Raw genomic sequence first — 20,375 nt, forward strand, 5'->3', positions numbered from 1 at the left:
AAGAAAAAGGAGATGAAGTAGAAATGAAAGGATTGAGGTAAAAGGATAGAATTAAATTGGAGGAGAAGTTAACGAGATAGTGGAAATTGCGAGAGCGGTCGTGGCACGAGTACGGCGGTCTTCCAACCGGCACGTGACGTGACTTGCAGAGAGGAAAAGAGAAAGAATGGACGGCGGAGATTGCAGAAGCGGTTGGCCAGCAACGTGGAGCGATGCGCGGGTGAAAAGAAGGAAAAAGGACAGTGGTCGGCCTTGGGCGCCGGGATGGCGGAATTACTGGGAAGACAGGATTTGGGAGCTCAAACGGTGAAAAGATTTTTAAAAATAATTTTTAACAAGTGATTTAACTTGGTGAATTTTTCCGGGATGTTACAAACCTACCCCACTTAAATTGAATCTCATCCTCGAGATTCGGCTGAGTTTTGAAGAGATGGGGAAACTCTTTCTTAGAGTACCTTCTCGTTCCCATGGATTACATCATCTATTTCTTTAGACTTAAGTACGACTTGGTCCGCTGGAAACTCTACCCCACTTAATTTGATGCTTGCTCGGGAACAACCTAGTAACACCGAATGTCAGCTCCAGGTGTTCGGGTTAACAGGGGTAACTTTAGTAGTACTGTAGGTATATTATTCCTTTCTACAAAACTTGATGATATGAATGAATGTGATGCTCCAGAATTAAAAGATATTGTTGCCAAGACTAAGCTGACTAGAACTCACCAAGTACTACGTCTTGAGCTTCTCGAGCCTCTTGCATGCTGGTGTGGTTAACGCGTGCTCATCCAAATGACTGCTGGGGCAGCTTCATCTGCTGGTTGTTATTGTTGCTTGGGTTGCTGTTGCTGCGGACTGGGACATGGTTGGCTCCTGACAAAGCCAGCCTTGGTCCATTCACAGAGTTGGAAAGGTTCAGGCTACTGGCTTGTTGGTATATGAACAGTTGATGACGAAATGCCCTATCTCACGGCAGCTGAAACATGCCCTGTATTGCCAATGACTTGGCTCACATTACTCTGCGGAGCCTTGATGTTATTCTAGCTCCTGAAAGGGGTGTTGGGATGGTGAGAACTAGAGGCTTGAGTCTGAGTCCTATATTGCATGGGGACTTGGGGCTTATGTCCTATAAAGCTAAAACTTCTCAGCTTTTGGACTCGGTCTTGTTGATGAGCCTTGTTCTTCGTGAACTTGCACCTTGTTATCCTTTCTTTCCTCTACCTTGGCTCTCTCAGTCGGAATGTCCTTGTTCATCAAGGTGTTGAAGTCTGGGAAGGTGTTGGGTTTCAGTAGGGTCTTAATTCTGCATTCAGGCCCTTCATGAACATATCTTGCTTCCTTTCATCCTTATCCACCTCTTCCAGGGCATCACAGGCTAATTCCATGAACTGATAGGTGTACTCCTCCACAGACTTGCTGCCTTGGCATGGTTCACGGAACTCATCCGCCTTGCGCTTCATGGTGGCCGCTCGAATGTGATAGCAGTGGAACTCTATCACAAACTCCTCCCAGGTGATAGTGGATGCATCCTGGGTGGTTGTGCAGTAGTTCTCCCACCAAGCTAGAGCAATCCCAGTGAGCTGATGGGCAGCCAAGAGAACCTTATCCCTACCCTCACAACCAAATGGCTCTAGCTTCCTTTGGATAACCCACAGCCAGTCATCTATGTCCAAAGGGTTAATGGACTCACCAAAGGTGGGTGGCTTGATCTGGAGGAAGTCTATCAGCTTCTCATTCATGCTTTGCTCGCGGGGTCTCTAGCGGGTGATGGCATTGGCCAAGGCTTTCAACAGAAGGGTCTAGTTATTCATCACTTGCACCAGATCAATAACAGGCGGAGGCGGTGGCAGCTGTGCCCCCACTTGGCTTTCTGCTCTACCTTCAGACTGGCTCACCTCCTACTCCTCTTGGTGCACTGCAGGGGGTGGTCCTTGCCTTTCTGGCTATCTTTCTGCACTGGGGTAACATGGGCCTGGCTTGGGGAGGTCCTAGAGGCAAGCTTGGGAGGCATCTGTAAATTGAGCATGATTTTATGAGACTTGGATTTGGGTTTAAAGTGATGTTTAAGTTAATTAATTCGTATTTTTGAAAAGACAGAATCCACCTCCTGCTGACAAGCACAGAGACTAACAGCACAACAAGCACAAACGATTTTATTTGCCAGGGGGGTTACAACACTTGGGATAGGGCCAAAACACGCACTACACGACCGATACAATGACACAATTGGGGTACAAATCTAACTTCTGGCTAGGGTGACTTCACTTCTTGGGGTTACAACTCTTAGCAGGGTACTCTACTCGCGGGGCGAGTCTTAATCCTGAACGGAGTGGTCTCCTGGCGGGATAAGGAGTGCCAGCACTTCATCCTTCAGCGTCCTTTTCACGGGAGGGGGATTCGCTGCTTCTCCAGCAGCGATTTTAGAGCCTCTCTTGGAAGGCCCTAACGGCGATGGTGCCAGTGGAGCAATGGGGTTCTTTCTCTTGCTGAGCCCTTGGGTAACGGGAATCCCATCCAGGATTGGAGCCTCCTCATCCTCCAGAGCAAGCATCCTTCTCCTAGCACGTCCCACGAGATAGGCCTCCTTCAACTCCTAGGAGTGATGATCCTGAGCTTGCTTAAGGGCCTCAATGGCGGCAGCCTCACTATTTTGGACGGCCGCAGCTCGTGCCTCGGATGCTGCCAACTTCACCTGGAGTCTCTTCACCATAGCTTTTGCATCCTCAGCTCTATGAATCTACTGCTTCAGCTTGGCAACCTGCTCGTCGTAGAGCTCGTTCGGGGTGAGAAGATAGGCAGCCATGTGGAGCACGGTGGGGTCATCCTCGCGCTGTCCACGTCCTTCCAAATTCCTCATCTGGGCAAGCCAAACCGGGCGGTTCTTCTTGACCAGCGGGTAGAACCTCATCGGTGTGCGGCTAATGTGCCAAACAAAGATCTGGCATAGGTAGTGAAGGGCCTTCCGGCCTGCCACTTGGTATGTGTCCTTATGCCGGAAGTCGGTGGCAGTCACAATCCATGGTTGGATCTCGGGGTAGCGATTGCTCGTTCCAACGTAGATGATCATCTCACACCGAAGGGTCCCGCGGTCCTCATACTCCCTGCTGGTGTACTCCGAACGCTCATAAATGCTGAGGCGGTCCATGCAGGAAAATAACAACCTGGAAAATCTAGGCTCCTCCAGGCAATGGCTATTGATCCATCCTTCTTCGGCCATCTGCAAAGGGTCTGGGTGTAAAATATTTTTGCAATAGACCAGGGGAAGTAAGAAATTTTGTAAATCACATATTTTGGTCAAAAAGGCTTTTTTGATCCTAAGGGTCACGTCTTATAGCCAACCTAGCTCTGATACCATCTGAAGCATCCCCACATAAGCAGAGACTAAATATGATACAAATATCAATCCCATAAGGCTGATAATACATTTATTCAACAAATTGTTCATAAATCGTACAGCTCCCAAGGGAGTGGGCGCGAAAGCCACACCAAAATGATAAATAAATAAACAATGGTAATGAGCCAAGCTACAGTCTAGATGAACTCTGGGCTGCACAAGGTACTAAGTGACAGCGGAAGCATCCTGCAAAGGCCAACACCACAGGCAGCGTTGGTGCAGAAGCGACCTCCTACTCAAAATACTCGACGACGAAGTTCGAGTCTTCCTCTGAAGCAACAAAACAAGGGTGAGTACAAAAATACTCAACAAGTCCAACCCCATCCACGAAGAGGGATACAATCAAGAATATGCACAGGATATATCAAGGATAAGGCTAAGGTTTATTTGCAATAAAGCTAGATTTTCAACACATGCAAGGGTTCATTTTCAAAAGAGTTTTTGCAAAATATTTCTTTAGTAACCGAATAATTAATTGGGTTGATCCTACACAAAGGATTCAAGTTTTAATGCTACCGGACTTCCCGACTGTCAGACAGTTCCAAAATCCAACACACACCATGAAAATCATCCATCTCTCAAACACTAGTTATGTGCCAAAATATAACTTGTCTAATACCATGGATACGGCTATTCGAATAGGTTTTAACTATATAGAGGTGTACACTTTACCCACAAGTAGGGTACCACAGCACGATCACCTTAGTGTCGGTGCAGATCTTATCAAAGCCATTACCCACCTTAGCTAAGACCGACTAGACAACACGGAACCAACCAAGGGGTTAATGACCTACCAACGAGGTCTTAATCAAGACCTAAGTCACAAAAATGTCACTCCTTCTCAATGGTCTCCCGTTGCTCACAAGCTCTCCTGATGGCTAACAGACTAGATAGTGGGATTTATGCTAAGCCGTTGCCGCATACAGCGGTTGAGTGGTTGCACGATAAATTGGGTTAGGCAAGATGACACATCAACTCGGTCCTTAACCATGACAAGATGGATATCTCCCAACCCGCTCAACCACAAAGGTACAAGCCCTTGGCATTTCACACAAGAAACAACCATCCATCTCATCTAAGCATTTCCTTTCCTTTTATTTCCCAAAAACCCATTTTTCTCGTTTAAAAACACTCACACCTTTATTCTTTGATAAAAACACATTGTAGTCATGATTGAAGTGTAATAAATTGAGTTGGAAGGTCCTAAGTGTTCTAGCAGTAATTATCATCCAAACAGACCAAATCATATTTAGAGATAATTATAGGATAATCAAGGAATATTCGTAGCAATCAAGGGGTGGCTAGCCAACTGTGTTTTAGTAGTAAAATAATATGCAATTTTATAAAACAGGCCAATAGGTTGTGTTTGAAAAATTGGGATAAATTTGCATCAAAGGATGAGATTGGACTTGCCGTCCTCGAAGTCGGCCGGGAGTTCTTGCTCCCGGTGCTGGTCTTCGGGCTTCGGCTCGAGGTACTGGTTGTCAAGCTCATCTTTGGGCACTCTGTGATCTACGGCACATACAATCGGGCACATAATAAATAAAAGAAAATTAAAGTTTTACCCTTTGAGATCGAAGAGAGGAAGTGAACTAAAAATAGAAAGGAAGGAGTATTTTCTTGGAATTGATAGATGACTCAGCGGGAATATAATAGAGGATGATGTGGTCAAATTTGGGGTTTATTGGAGGAGGTTTGGCCCATGAAATGACGAGGCAAAGGTGTTTTTAGGGGCTAAACAGGGGACCAGGCACTTATTTGCGAGAAACTTGAGAGTGGGGGGTTTCTAGCATAAAAGGGAATGAGAGGTAGGAGGGCCTTTGTGGAAAAAGGGAAAAGTGGAGGGTTGAAATCAAAAGGGGGAAAATCCCCTTCTTCCTCCTCAGAACAGATACAGAGAGGAAGAGGAAGGGGGGTGGCGAGTGGGGGCTCGCCAGTGGCGGAGCAAGGCAGTGGGGGGAGGGGGAGGAGAGTGAAGGGGCTCCATTTTGCCTCTCACCTTGGGCGGCGGTGGGCGGCGCACGGGAAATAGCGATTTTAGAGTATCGGTTATTTGTCCCAGTACTAAAGGTCCCCTCTTTAGTACGGAAATAGCAATACTAGTTGCACAACCGATACTAAAAGGAGGTTTGGATCCGGTACTCAAGGCACATTCCCTAGCAGTGGACGTCATCCACCTCCGCGCCGGTAGTGTCGGTGTTTTATACCCAACAACCTACCGAGGGTATCTCGAGGTAGTAGATTGGTTGGTGGGGGATCGCCGGACCTAGAACTCGAAGGTAAATGCAAGGATACAAGACATGGATTTATACAGGTTCGAGCCGCCAGAGTAGCATAATACCCTACATCCTGTTTTGGGTGTTGTATATTATGCCCTGCGCTTGGGTGTTGTTTAGCCTGATTGTTGGCTATTGATGATGGTTCTGAGCTCCTGATCTAGGTACCCCTACCCTCCTTTATATACTCAGGGAGGCGGGATTACTAGTCGATTACAAGGTAGGAGTCCTAGTACGATTACATGCTATGAGTCCTAGTAGAAGTTCGTCTTCTTCCTTTCTTGCGGGTACTGGGGATCTATCCCCGACAGATAGCAAAAGTAGCACGAGTTGTGCAGCAATGGGGTTGTTCGTTGTTCCCTGATGGGGTCCACGTGCGCGGCTGCGGCAGAGCCCCATGCTCAGTGAGTCAGTGACATGTGCCTCCGCATCGAGGAGGATGGGGGCGGGGTCTCCCACAACTCTCCCTGCACCCGTGCCCCGTGAACGTGGGGTGGTGCACCGCCTTGAGCACCGCGGCGCCGGCGCCGTGTAGGGCAAGTACCTCGCCATTCTCAAACGACGACGTGCCGCCGGGCCATTGCGGCCGCCGCGCTGTCCGGTGTACATACAAGGCCTGGCCGGCAAACCCAGGGCGGGGCGATGTCATCCACTGATCCACTCATATGGCAGGCCACTGGAACGCCGCAATGTTAAATCTGCACGCACGTTGAAGCGCTTCGCGACGCGCGACACAGCGGCCGGTGGTCCCCACGCGGCCCCGCTCATGTGCTGACCTGCGTTTTTTTTCTTTTTGTCTTTTCAATTTTTTTCTATACCTAGTAAATATTACATATACGTATAAGTTATGCGTATAAATTTTTTAACAACATTCTCTCAAAAGTTATAACAAATATTACGCATATAAGTTATGCATATCATGAAAGTTGCATTACGAAATTTATCACCTAAATTGTTGTGAGGAAAAAGTTATACGTTCAAATTGTGCATATAGGTTACAACTTTCTAAAAAATAAAAATTGAAGTTACTCTTACAAATTGTACATAGAAATTGTACACATAAGTTATGCATGCTATTGAGTTGTGCTATAAAATTATCTCATAAAAAATTATATTATGGAGTTATACATCGAAATTATGAACTTTAAAAAAAAAGAAAGTCGCAGGAAGAGAGTGGGCTGTCGGGAATCGATGGGCAGCAGGTCTCCTGGCGCGCGCGCGCTAATTAGGATGGCCCCTGGGACACCGCATCTCCGTCATCCAACAACCGAAGCACAACGGTGCATTGGGTGGTCGAGGAGGTTCCCCCGAGATCGTAGCCGCTCGTCCTTCCAAATCCAGTTTCGGTGAACTTGCCATTCCTTCTCCTTGAAAATAGTTGTCCTCACCATACCGGAATACCGGATCACTAGGTGAGAACTCTGCAGTTGCTGGTTCTCGGTTTTTCCGATCCGATCAGGTTCTAATATCTATGATTCGAGGACTCCTTTGTTTAGGTTTTTTTTTTGTTGAAGATCGTCTTCCACCATTGACGCAACAGATAGGCTCTATTGCAAAAGACAAGGAGCAGAAGCGGAGAAAAAGTAAAGTGGCTATGAGTTTCAACAAAGAATGTTGGGAGCGAGAATGTTGGCAGCTTGAGGGCCAGAGCCAGATGGATGCATTGGAGCGTATGCTGCTTGAAGAAGGAATGCGGACTTCTTGTCGTGTCGAGCATAAGCTCACCTGTCTTGGGTAACTAATACATGTGGTTTCATCCAATTTTTCCCATGTGTGGTATTTCTTTTCTTTCACGAACTTCGACTTCGTAAGGAATTTATGTATGCGTTGGCACATTTGGGATCAGAGTCTTGCTAGCTTACAGCGTATCACCTTGGCTCACGATGTTCTGGATGTTTTATTATTGCAAAATGAGACAATTAGTTTCTTCTTTTCTGAAAAAAGATGGTAGTGAATGCAAAATGCTGCCTGACAGCACGCATGCGGCTAAGGAACAAGAGCTCCGTACATTGTTTGCCCATTCTAGTCTAATATCTCTTTGGATCGCAGACATGATTTACCTCATGTGTAGTATTTGCCTCTAGGGCCTACTGATTACTGACCCAGGTAAAGCCAGTTTCTTCAGAAATGATGGATATCGGAATGTACAAGTGCAACTACTCTGATCTGAACTGACGAATCAGCAGCCTCCACACATGAGAAATACCGGATCACGATGTGAGAACTCTGCAGTTTCTGGTTCGCGAATTTTCCGATCCGATCAGGTTCTAAGAGCATCTCAAAAAATGCTCAAAATATATTCCTAAAACTCGATTTTAGGAACTAATAGAAAAAACCTTGTTCCAACCGGTGCTCAATTTTTTAGCGCGTCCAATCCTAACGTCAACCTGAGCCTCACTCCCAATCCTCGGAACGCGTGAAAAAAAAAAGGATAACACGAGAGAGAGAAAAGTATCGTTCCTTTTCTTGAGTGAGAAAAAAAAATGCCATCCATTTTTCCCCGAACTAAATGGGCAACGCCCGTAGGAAAAGTACAATCATTTTTTTTCACCTACAGATTTGTCCGTAAGGCCGAACTTAAACATGTTTGGCAGCACTCCACCTCAGAAAAAACAGCTCCACTTCACCAACTCTACAAAATTTCCTACCAAACACGTCCAGCTCCACAAACTTCAACTCTAGAAAAAACATGGAGCTAGGGGTCATATCCACGTTTTTCCTGGCGTACCTCGGGGCTGCCACCGCCGGCTGGAGCACGACACCATTGTGGTGCCTGCTGGACAGCGCGTTGGTGTTGCTTGCGAGGCAGCCTCGCCCCCTGGCTGGCCAACCCAAGGAGAGGGAGAGGGAGCCCCTCACGCGCCATGGCCACCCGCGGGTCCAAGCTAGGCGGCGGCGGCCAATGCTTCGGGAGGGGGCGAAGGTCCGCGCGGGGGCGGGGGCGCTCCGGGCAGCAGCGGGGTCAAAGTTGCGGGTACGGGCGGCAAAGCCCGAGCGACGCCGGCGAAGCTCCATGGTCGTCGATTAGAGTGGTGACCGGCCAGTGGGAAGAGCGACATCGTTGATTCACCGGCACCGTCCTCCCATGGTGCACGGAGGAGCTCAACCATGGGGATTGGGCGCTTGATCCCACCTCCCTCGTGGTGGATCCAGATCAGGTCAGCGAGTGCTCCCTCGCCCCTACCCTCCTCCACTCCGACGAGGCCCGGCTCCTCCCTTGTAGCAGCACCGGTCAACGGCACCCCTCGCGCGCCATGGCCGCCCGCGGGTCCAGGCTGCACCGCTGCCAGTGACCTGGACACACCGCGGGGGCTCCTGGCTGCACCGCTGTTGCGCCCCATGCCACGTCGCTACTGGCGGGGATGACGCGCTGCCCATGGTGCGGAACGGAAAAGAGAGGAGAGAGGAAGAGGCGAAGAGAAAAGAAATGACAATGACATGTGAGCCTATTCACAAAGGGTAAAATAGACTATTTACAACAAGTCCTTATACTTTTGGAGCTCAAGCAATGCAATCAGCCAAACACGTCCGTCAGCTCTATGCTTTCATGGAGTTGATGGAGTAGAGCTGCAAAAAGATGGAGTTGTGAAGTGGAGCTGTTTTTTCTAGAGTAGAGTGTTGCCAAATACCTCCTTAATTTTTTTGATCTAGTTTTTTGGGAGGTTGGGTGATGAGTTTTTTCTTCCCAATAATTTTTGGCAAGGTCCAAAACCAGTTGTTTTGAACTTTTGAGGCACTCCTAATATCTATGATTTCAGGACTTTTTTTTTTTGAAGATCGTCTTCCACCACTGACGAAACAGATAGTCTATTGCCAAAGAGAAGTAGCAGAAGCGGAGATAAAGTGTGCGGGCAGGGGCATGCCCCCAGTGGAATTTACACTATGGTAATTTAAATTCGAGCAATTTTTTAAAAAAATGATATTACTGTTGGCCCCTCCAGAAATTTAAAAATCGAATTCCTGGCACGATTAACACACAGCTCAGGTTTCATGGTTGCCACGATTAACCAAGTATTGCACAGCAGAGGGACACACGTGGAATCATTAAACGGGATTGATTGTTTTCAATCAGTTCCAGAACAGACTTATCAGTTTTGGAATTAAAAAAATGCTCAGCTTTTAACTTTGTGTTCGAGGGCCCCGGGGAGAGTCGTGTAGAGGAGAGTCAGTCGTGCAGACATAACTGGTGGCCATCTCCTCCAGCGGGCCTTAATGACCTGGCGTCAGCCCAACAGATAATGGGCTCTCCGAGACACCAATCCAACACACACGAATCCATTCGAATTTCAAACCGCGCCAAGTATCCGCCCGTCGTGGTGGACACGGAAGAAATACGGAACAGGCCCGGATACGACTACGACAAGGCCGGCTAGAGAACGAGAGAGAGAAGTCACTGACCCTTTCGGGGCATCCGTTTTGGACAAGGTCATGAACGAGGCCGTAACAGGCCAAAAAACAAACATGCGCGGCGGTGGCCCAGCCCAGTCTATTTGAATTCGAACCATGCGCGGCGGCCCCGCCGCGACAGTCTTGACAGTGAACCAGGAAAACACAGCGTACGCACCGCTGCAACCACGCCCGCAGCGTCGAGTGCCGCATCGACCTCAAGGTCAGCATCGCCGAGGCGATGTGCCAGGTCTGCGTCTGCGAGGACAGCTACTTCACCAGGCCACACGCGCTCTCCCCGAACCCGTCGTGGATCGACGCTTGCAACGAACTGCAGGGCAAACGAACAGAGTCTCTCTGATGTATTGTGTCATATAAGTGGTGATCGCAGAGATGATCCCCTTCCATCTGGCATGACAATGCTTTCAGTTTTCGCATGGGGAAGTGATCCTGTAACGCTACATGATACGTTGATGAAGCTCTGCACAGTGAGCTTCAAGCCTTCAATCACATAAATGATATAACCATGATGTTCAGTTTACGACTGAAAGACAAGTTCAGTACAAAATGGGCAGTATATCCGATGCACTCACCAAGCAAAACAATACAACCGTGATTTGCAAAACAAACAGCAATGTGCCAATGTGTATTCGTGTTATCAAGCAACAGAGTTGAAGATGGTGACTACAATCAATGTTACTGCGCAGCAAAGCTGTTCAAGCATTCTTTCCACACAATGCTTTGACAAGTTTGTAAACGTTTGTGGTCAGCGGACCACATCTACCCTACTAGTAGTGCCAAAAACAGGAGCTGCTGAGTTCTCTGAAGCTATCCTAACGAAAGGACAGCTGATTCGCTTATCATGGTATCCGAACAGCGACTGTGTTGATCATGAAGAGATGAACTGTGGTGTTGTTGTCAGAAGTCTTGCTCCTTGTCAGAAGTCTTGCCCTGGTATAGTGGTATTCCTCTATGGTGCATCAACATCTGGGTGCTGCAACTCCAAATGTTCTGAATTCGCAGGGGAACAAACAGTGATGCAGTTAGGCACTAGGCAGCATGCATTGGTGTTGCAACAGTTCGAAATAAAACATTCAGTAACAAGATCAGCATTTTGGCTGACAAGTGAAACAAAGTACTGAAATTTCTGACAGTTAATTAAATTATTGGCACAACCAGCTATTTTTCTCAACTGATGTGATAATATGTTGATCAAATCATTTCTGTATGAATTTTCTCAAACACAAGCCGAACCCAAATACCTAAGAAGATGATACTACATCTAATGCAGCAAGCCAGCAACTACACATAAACAAAACTACAAAAGGTCTCTGAACATCTGAGTGAACCTACAGAAGACAAACAACTACATAGTGTTGTCATCAGACCAACACTATGATCTGTCACAGCAAATTTCGAAGTACAGAACTGCATTGAGCATATGAGCAACGGTACATAGTATTCGAGCTAGTGTATCCACTCACCAGTACAACCAACTGAACACCTCCCGTGAGAATAGATACAGTAAAGTGATAAACAGAGTACTGGAGAAACTGAAAAGGTCTCACCTGGCGCACCAGTGACGAAGACAACGATGTCCATGGGCTCTTCACTGATAGGCAAATCTATCACCAGAGGTGTCAACCGCCCGTGGAAGCCAGCCCTCACACACAGCGTGATGTTGTTGAAGTTCGCACCCAGAATGACTCCCAAGGCGCCCACCAAGTCCACCACGGACCGGCCATTGAGCCGGAACGTCCTCCAGGGCAGGTTGAAGATCCCAAAATTGTTCGCCCGGACATACCGAATAATGCGCCGCAACACCACTGGATGCTCAACACCGTTCTGTTGCAATGGAACGCTTGTGTTTAGGAAACAAAAACAAGCAAACAATACTGGTAAGTGGTAACTGAATGAAGAAATCTGAATTCATGTAGCAATGTTCAGACCTAGATATCCAGTTATCATCTGGCAAGAAATGACCAAAGACCGACACCTACGACGAACAGCTCAAATTATCTGCCATCCGAAAGGATTCCAATGGTGATGCAGCAGGCTCCAGATGATCACAGGAACTAACTAGCTAGCAGCTTCAACAAAAGAGTAAAAACTGACACGAACAGATGCAAACGATTTCATGACGGAGAAGTTTCAGTAGTTCTCGCAAATTGACTACAAAATCAAGGAATATGTAGATTCCCCCCAAATCAACGCGAGGAGTTCCAACAGAGCGAAACAACTAGTATTATTAGCACAAAATGTACCAAGAATTGCAACAACGTTCAGAGCCCAAATCCAATATTACAGGCATAATTCAGAACTAACGGCATCATTGACTCAATAACACGGAGAAGAATCAAATCAAGGTTCAGTAATTCCTGCAGACGGACTCAAAAACGCGCAGAGCCTATAGATTTTAAGAACCCTGCTCAGCCCGTGGAGTTCGAATGAAGAAGAGGGGACGGGGCGAGCTCACCGGAATTTCTTCGGGAAGGTTTGGCGGCAGCGGTCTCGGGGGGATGGCCTCTACAGTCCAATGCGGCAATCCGAAGTAGGGGTGGACGGTGTGACGTAGTTCGACGCCACCGTTCCCGTCGCCCGCCGGGAAGATCTCCCACATGATGTCCCCCTGTATCGGTGTGTCGTAAACGCGCTGGAAGACGCCTAACTGCTGGTCCTCCAGCGAGGGATGGGGCAGGACAGCGAGGTACCGGCCGTAGGCGGCGCTGTGGAGGAGGACGTAGGAGACCCCGACGTGCTCGAGGCGGTGCACCGCCCACGCCGTGTTCAGCGAGGCGCGGTGCGGGCTCAGGGAGACGCTCCACCCGTCCTCGTTGGCGTGGAGGTACGTGCCGTGCACGCGGCTCAGCAGCCGCACGTGAGCCCGGTCGGGGAAGAGCTCCATCGCCGCGCCGCGCAGCTGGTGCTGGTGCTGCCGGGGCGGAGGCGGACGGTGGCGTGGGAGCGGCGCTGCTGCGAGGGGGACGGTGGCGAGGGGGGGAGGAGGGAGCAGAGGCAGGTGTTCGTTGCGAGGCGGTTACGTTTGGGCGCCGAGCCCGAGGCAGGGGAATTTCAAGGGCGACGGGGGCGCTCAGCTGGAATTGCAAGCGCAGCCACGCAGGTCGGTTCCGCCGGCTGTGGGCCAGCGCACCAGCCGCGGTCATGTGGGCCAGTGCCCGAGGGCCCAGGTACGATGCCGCCGCCGGGGAGGGCGTCGATCCCGCGAACGCCGCAGGGACCATGCGGGCGTCGCAGGAAGCCTCTGGTTCAGTCCTTGTGAACATTCCGTCGAACAAGTGGTGTTCAGCTGTCCTGCATCGTAGAGAACTAGTTAATTGATGAGGATCATGAATCCGCAGATCATCTGCATGAAAGAAACAATCGAATTTGTACGCAAATCGGACAGAATGAATCGGCTGAAAGAGATAGCGGGGGAGGAGTGAGCTAGCCGATTCTACAGTTCAAATAACTTGCTGCCTGCCTGCCCTGCAACCGAATGTCCGTATGAATGTATGCCAGCGCTGCAGGCTGCGGCGAGTAACAACTGACAAGTGGGGCCATGAATGGTTAAGGGCGATTTTTTAGCCCATTTAAAAAGTAATCACCTAAAATTGTTATAAAATTGAATTGGAAATTGGGATTCCTACAGAACTAAAAGGAGTTCCGGAGCGGCTCGCTGACCGGCAGTGGAGGTGGAAGAGGCGGTGTGGAGCGGAGAGTCGGAGACGGCAAAGGCACGGTACAGAACCAGGTGGTAAGAGATCCCCTAACCGGCTTCTGGATTGGATCGAGAGGGCAGCCTAGGCATGCTTAGAAAGAGTTGCTTGCTGTAGAGGAAGGTGTGGTGTTGTGGCGGCAAGGTACATATTGTTGAGCTGAACGACGCCGACCCACTGGTTCAGGTTGGCATGCGTCTAGGGAGCTAGAGTTGCAGAGTCGATATAGATGATAGGCATGCGTCTAGGGAGCTAGAGTTGCAGAGTCGATATAGATGATGAACTTAACAGGTACGTCTGCTCAAACATTGTGTCGTGGAGCATGTCATGAGGAAGGTGCTTGAAGAACGAGACATGGAGTTGGTAAGGGCAGTATATGCCTAAGCTCAAGGGATGGACTCTAGGACCGCGCACAGCTAGTAGCGCAACATGCTCTAGGCGGACATGACGAGCAGGCTGCAGTCCAGAGGGGGAGGGGGAACGAGCAGTGCTAGTGATTAGGATCGACGGCGCTTGCCTTTTGAGTTCGGCACTAACAAATAATCTTAGTGGCCAACGGTGCAGTTTTCGTGGTGTCGGAATCAACTGAGTTTTTTTTTACTATATATTGGCAAACAGATGTGTGATGAATTTTTTTCTCACTAGCCACCCGTACAGTTGTGCATCTGCGTCACACCTTCATTTAGCTCTCCTCTCTTCTCTTTCTTCTAGGACGAGCTCGAGCTCTCCCTCGCCCATGGAGCCGAACTGACCAATTCTTGCACTGGGAAAGACCGTCGGCGGCATCCTTGAGGGGAATGGGATGGCCTCGACCATCACGTGAACCAACAACCAACGTGCTCTGGTTGTTGTGGTCATCGACGGTGACGTCGGTGTTCCAGAAGCAGTATGTGCCATTAGCTACTAGGAAAAACCCCCTCTAGATACGTTGTAGTAGTAACGTAGTCTAAAAGCGTCTCTACGTCGACACATAAAGATGTGTTTTGACACGATTTTGAAAACGTTCCGGACTGTTACGATATTAGACATGCTTATAGTGTTAGGTCCTGTTTGTTTCCACCCTCCTAAAAATTTAGCTCCTAAAAAGTGACTAAAATGTGACTAAAGAGCCAAACACTCCTCCTAAAAAGTGACTAAAAAGTTTTAGGAGGCTCAAAACTTTTAGTCCCCTCACCTCCTCCTAAAACCTCTTAAAACCAGTGCTAGACTCCCACTACCCCTTCTTTATTGCCTCTACCCCCGCACCCTCCTCCTGACCGCACCCTTCCTGACCCTGCCGCCGCTCCCTCCCTCCTCCACGCCGGCACCTGCGGCCTTTCACTGGCGGCCGTGCCATCCCCCGCTAGATCCGTCGTCCCCGCTCCCTTGCGCCACCGCACGGGCCAGCCGGGCGCTCCCCCACCGGATCCCCACCACCACCGGATCCGGGCGAGGGAGGACCAGGAGGGGGGTGGCGGTGCCGGGGAAGAAGAGGAGGGGAGGGTCGCGGTGGCCGGGATTGGAGGGGAGGGGGCAGCGCTAGCAAGAGGAGGGGAGGGGGCGGCGGTCGGGGAAGAAGAGGAGGGGAGGGGCGCGGCGGCCTTGATTGGAGGGTAGAGGGCAGCGTTGGGGAAGAAGAGGAGGGGAGGGGGCGGTGGACGGGGAAAGGAGAGAGGGGAGGGGCGCCGGCAGGAGGAGAGGAGGGGGCAACATCGGAGGAAGGAGGGCACCGGCCGCCGCCGCCGAGGGCAGCGAGAGGGTTCGGGCGGGTGCATGTGTGCAGGGAAGCAGGAGGAGGGGAGGGGAGCAAGGGCATGGGGAGGGCAGTATAGTCATTTTGCCACAACATTTATTGCTTTTAGTCAGTTTTAGGAGGTGGAACCAAACATGCTTTAGACCATGGACTAAAAACTGACTAAAACTTTTTAGGAGCTAACAACAACAAAGGATCCCCTGAGTACAAAGTACTCAGCAAGTCTGACCCGTCTAACCAATATAATTAATGTTGACACCCTGTATGATAGCTTTACGGTGTACTGGCTGACTCACATTTTGCAGAAACAACTTACTATAACTAAAATCTTAGTTTTATCTTTTATTTCCGAATGAGTTTGTTACCTGATCAGTCTAGATGATGAAAAATATTTTAGCAACCAGATGGAACTAAGTCATACAACATATTTATTCCAAAGCAACGGTTCCCTTCTCTTTGTTACACTACGATGTTTTAGGAGGTGGAACCAAACATGCTTTAGACCATCGACTAAAAACTAACTAAAACTTTTTAGGAGCTAAAATTTTAGGAGGTGGGAAAAAAACATGGCCTTATTAGTCGTATAAAGATATTTTTTAACACGCTATTAAAGTCGTCTCAAAATAACATGGAGTTAGACACGCTTTAAAGCATTATTATCCCCTAGACACATTATAAAGCGTATCAAACAATTGTATATAGCTGGGTAAAGATGTTTTCTAACTTTGATTAGAAAAACGTATCGAATTGATACAAAGCTTAACATGCTTTCAACCGTGAATAGCATGTAGACAAATCATAAAGCGTATCAAATAACCATCAATAGGCACGTAAAGATGAATTTTGATGCGAAATAGAAAATGACACACTTATTCGAAACAAGAGAACCTAATATTCTTAATCATCGAAGGATGAAGAAACAATATATTTGAATTGGTAAAAAAATTATAACAACCATATAACCTAATATTTATAACGTTGGCAAGATAAAACACTCTATTTTAATTGGTATTTCAAGGTCCAGCTTCTCCTAACCGTTCATCTACAAAACGACAATCCAGATTGATCTCAACTAGCATAAAAAAGGATCCTAGCCAATAGCAATCTGAAACCCTAACTCCTCTCCCTTCCCCTCCACCTCTCTCTTCCTTCGTAGCTCAGATCCGCACAGCCCCTATTGCCTCACCCAGCCGCCACCCCTCAACCCAGTCACGCTCGCCCACTCATAGATGTCGCTGCCTAGGCTCACCGTGGAGCATGACCTGGCCACCGCACCCTCTCCCTCCGCGCACCACCGTAGCCAGGAGAACGCCACCGTGAAGGTCCGGTGTCCGCAAGCGGCAAGAGCGGCGATTGCCGACAAGGGAGTGATAGGTGGGGCCACGACAGTGCTTCCTCATGGCCTCCCCCAAACCAACAGCGCCTTCCTCTCCGGAGAACCGCCGCCACCCTCCTCACCTCAACTTGTAGCAACGAGGGGCGCGGTCGGATCCATGGGTTCCTCCACCATTCCGCCACGGCAGCCTGGGCGTGGTGCCCTTCTCCATCGAGGTACCATTCCATTTCAGCGCCGGCGGCCACCGCCAGATCCACGGGTGCTAGATCAAGTGTGTTCAAATTTTACTAAACTACGCATGAGTTATGAGCTTTTGAGTGAAATATGAACCAATTTGAACTTACACAAGTATAGGAATTAAAAAATATCTAAAAATTTCTATGTGTAGAGGATTATAAGATGTACATCTACATAAAGTTTCATTCAAAAATTCAATTCCTTTGGAGATTTACAAGAAAGTGAGGAGGATGTTGAAGCGTGACTATTAATGAGTTGATAAGAAAGTGAAGAGGATGTTGAAGTGTGATTATTAATGAGTTGATAGATCATTGCAAAATTGAACTACACCATCATAAATGAAAATGAAAATGCATCCACGGGATAGAGCACATTTTTTTGAGATTATGGAAAAAAGAATCAACACATTTGGATTACAGATGTGAAATTTCTACAAGTTTAAAATTGAAAATATGAATCAAAATAAAAAAAGATCCTAGACCAAGAACAATTTTCCTAACGCCAACAGGTAAGGTCTAGCATTAGATCGACGACAGATAGAGCCAGCTTTATGTGTAAAATATATGTAGCCGCATCCAGCCGCCGCTCTCTGCCTCTCTCCCATTCCTTAAAAAAATACCCTAGCCGCCGCTCTGTTCTTCCTCTCTCCCCTGTCGTCGGCCGCCGCCCATCCCTCAGCTGGCCGCGCCCCAACCCTAGCCGCCGTCGCCGCACTCCTCTTCCTCTCTCCGCTGGCGTCATGCGGTTCGGCAGCCGGCGCCCAGCTCCTCATCCTCCATCGCACACCGCGCCGCCCCAGCTCCTCGTCCTGCCCCCATCGTCTCTCTCTCTCTCTCCGGGTCCCCTACCGCCACCCCCCTCCTCTCCAACGGCTGGGCGCTGCCCCTGGATCCCGCAACTCCCTCGTCGTGGAATGGGCGCAGCTTCGCCAGCTAGCGCATCCTGGGCATGACGCAGGCGGGCGGACCAAAAGCGGCGTTGCATCTTCTTCCCTATGCTCCAACTCCCCTTCGACCAATCTCACGGCAGTTTGAGGCCACAACAACGGTGAGGCTTAAGCACCCCATTCCGATCTCATGACTATTGAAACATTATCTATTGTTGGAACTCCATCACGCCGCCACTAATTTCAGGTCAGACGCCGACAATTCTAGGAGATTGGACGTTGGGGACGGCAAGATCTGAGCCGCGATGGCCGGATCCGGGCTCTCTCCCTTCTCTCCTCCCCCTGTCGTTTGCGCTTATTCAAACATCAGCGCTGAGAGCTCCTCTCCAACATCTGTGCCTAATGTTCAGAGTTTGATGCCTAGGATCTTCATGTGAAGTAGATATATGTCCAGTTGCGCAAGCACATAAAGAATCCACTAATATAATTTGATAATTATGCTAGAGAATGAAAGATGAATCGGTTTGTCCTGGTTACTCTTTATTTTTAGGTTTTCTCCTTACCTTGTCTCCTTAATATGACAACATGTAATTACTCTTGCCCATCTTAAGTGAGAAAGCAGAGCACCTGTTCCTAGAAGACGATAATATGTCTGTGACTATCCCTAGGTGGTTCAAAATTGACACTGCCATAAAGAGTGCCATAAAGAGTGCAAAGTAAACTCGGTACCTATATGTGTAGCAGGATAACACTGTATCTTCAATTTGATTTAAGATGTCCTTGTCATTCTGATATCTCCAATTTGGTACTTTTTATCATTTAAATGATTGCCCTTCAGTTCCTTTGCCTTCCAGATTTGAAAGGACATTGCTTAATGACCTTCCCAAGCGTACATTTAATTATATGCATATTTCTTATGACTCCATTGCTATTTCTATTAGATTGTGAGTATATAGGGAGCAAATATTTGTAACTAGCATGACATAATATAATTTCACCTCTTCTTTTTCTTGTGCTGAATATTACTGGTTTTTAGTTATAAGTTGTCAATTTTTTTAGAAAACTTATTGTGCATAGACAGACTTGATATAGATGCCATCACAAGTAATACTGCTTACAGACATAGATGTCTTTGATTTTGAGCGAATTGGTGAGCCAAAAGTTCAGTGTCTAAAAACAAGTGCATTTAAGATGAGGTAGATTAATTTCTTCATGTCGAACCAACATATTATTTTGCCTACAATCAAGAAAGACTGAAAGAGAATCTGTTTGATTAAATGCCTCAATGCTCGACAACTATTTACTTGTACCTGCTTGTGTCTATTTAATATGCATGTGACATTGCTTGTCAGATCCAATATTGCATAGAATGAAATGCCACATGCTGCTTTTTTCATGCATTTAAATATCCATTAGATCCCTTCTAGAGTATTGCTTATTAAGTCAACTTACTGCTCGAGTAACTTGCATAGCAGGTCTTTTTACATTATTCTGACTAAATATTTGGTGCCAGAACATTTTGTCTACACGTCTTATGCTAGGTATCTTTTTCTTTCAATCTTTGATTACCAATTACTTGTCACATAGCTTGAGCTTTCCCTGAGCTAAACTATATGCATTTGGTGAAATATCCTTGTTGCTTAGATTCTGACAGAACTCATGTGCGATTGATTGTTTGTGACCTACTTCTTTCACTGATACAATGACCGTGAGAAGGAAATTTATTGTTACTCTATAGCTTTGCATTGCTATGACTAGATGTGTTGTGATCTGAATTCTGAAGTGAGCATACCTGATGTGGTGGTTGGAACTGGATGGTTGCTAACTGATTACTTTTGGGAAAATTTTGGGTTCCAGGAATAGCCATCATGATCAAGGGAGTGAGCGTCCGCAACAAATCATAAGATCATTCATCCTCTCCAGGTACTTAGTCAAGTTCTTGCATCTGCTCCTTTAAATCAGATATTTTTATTTTGATATGCTTGTGTCAAGCTCTGAACTCAGGTCATTCATCTGCATGCAGGCTGGAGGTTGTTGCATCCAATCTGAATGACAGAATTGTGAGGTGCAGTGGAGTACAAGTCCCAGCTGTACCTTGAGCTGACTTGCTACCACTACCAGTTCCGTTAGTATTTGCCCTTAGACTATCTGGACCATACATTCTTGAGCTTTAAGTTATGCTAGCTTCATTTAGTAATCACCTTTTATGATCACAATAGAGATGAATCACTACCACATGATTTATTAATTCTGTTGCCTTAGAATAGTGATGATTTGCTTTATTCTCTCAAAAACAGCGATTTCCCTTTAAGTTTGACCATTTTCCCATTCCTCTTGTGACCTCTGTTTTGCAAGACATAATTAGTTGGTTTAGAAATTATCTCCTGGAAATTGCAATAATTACTTTCTTAAAGTT

General features: G+C 47.6%; 1 protein-coding gene and 1 long non-coding RNA gene across 2 annotated transcripts; one reads left to right on the plus strand and one right to left on the minus strand.

The window, feature by feature from the left end:
- Positions 1-10,695: 10,695 nt before the first annotated feature.
- Positions 10,696-13,533, minus strand: LOC101778131. The gene is made up of 3 exons (XM_004966669.3): positions 12,529-13,533; positions 11,621-11,897; positions 10,696-11,063 (listed from the first exon to the last, which is right to left on the minus strand). The coding sequence occupies exons 1-3, from the start codon at positions 12,955-12,957 to the stop codon at positions 11,023-11,025; spliced, it is 747 nt and encodes a 248-aa protein (XP_004966726.2). The 5' UTR covers positions 12,958-13,533; the 3' UTR covers positions 10,696-11,022.
- Positions 13,534-17,657: 4,124 nt separating this feature from the next.
- Positions 17,658-20,339, plus strand: LOC101757685. Its single transcript, XR_002677442.1, has 3 exons — positions 17,658-18,120; positions 18,207-19,882; positions 19,983-20,339. It is a non-coding gene; the product is annotated as an uncharacterized LOC101757685 (long non-coding RNA).
- The last annotated feature ends 36 nt before the right edge of the window (positions 20,340-20,375 follow it).

Source organism: Setaria italica, chromosome IV (genome assembly GCF_000263155.2).
Source record: "Setaria italica strain Yugu1 chromosome IV, Setaria_italica_v2.0, whole genome shotgun sequence".
Classification (NCBI taxonomy): domain Eukaryota; kingdom Viridiplantae; phylum Streptophyta; class Magnoliopsida; order Poales; family Poaceae; genus Setaria; species Setaria italica.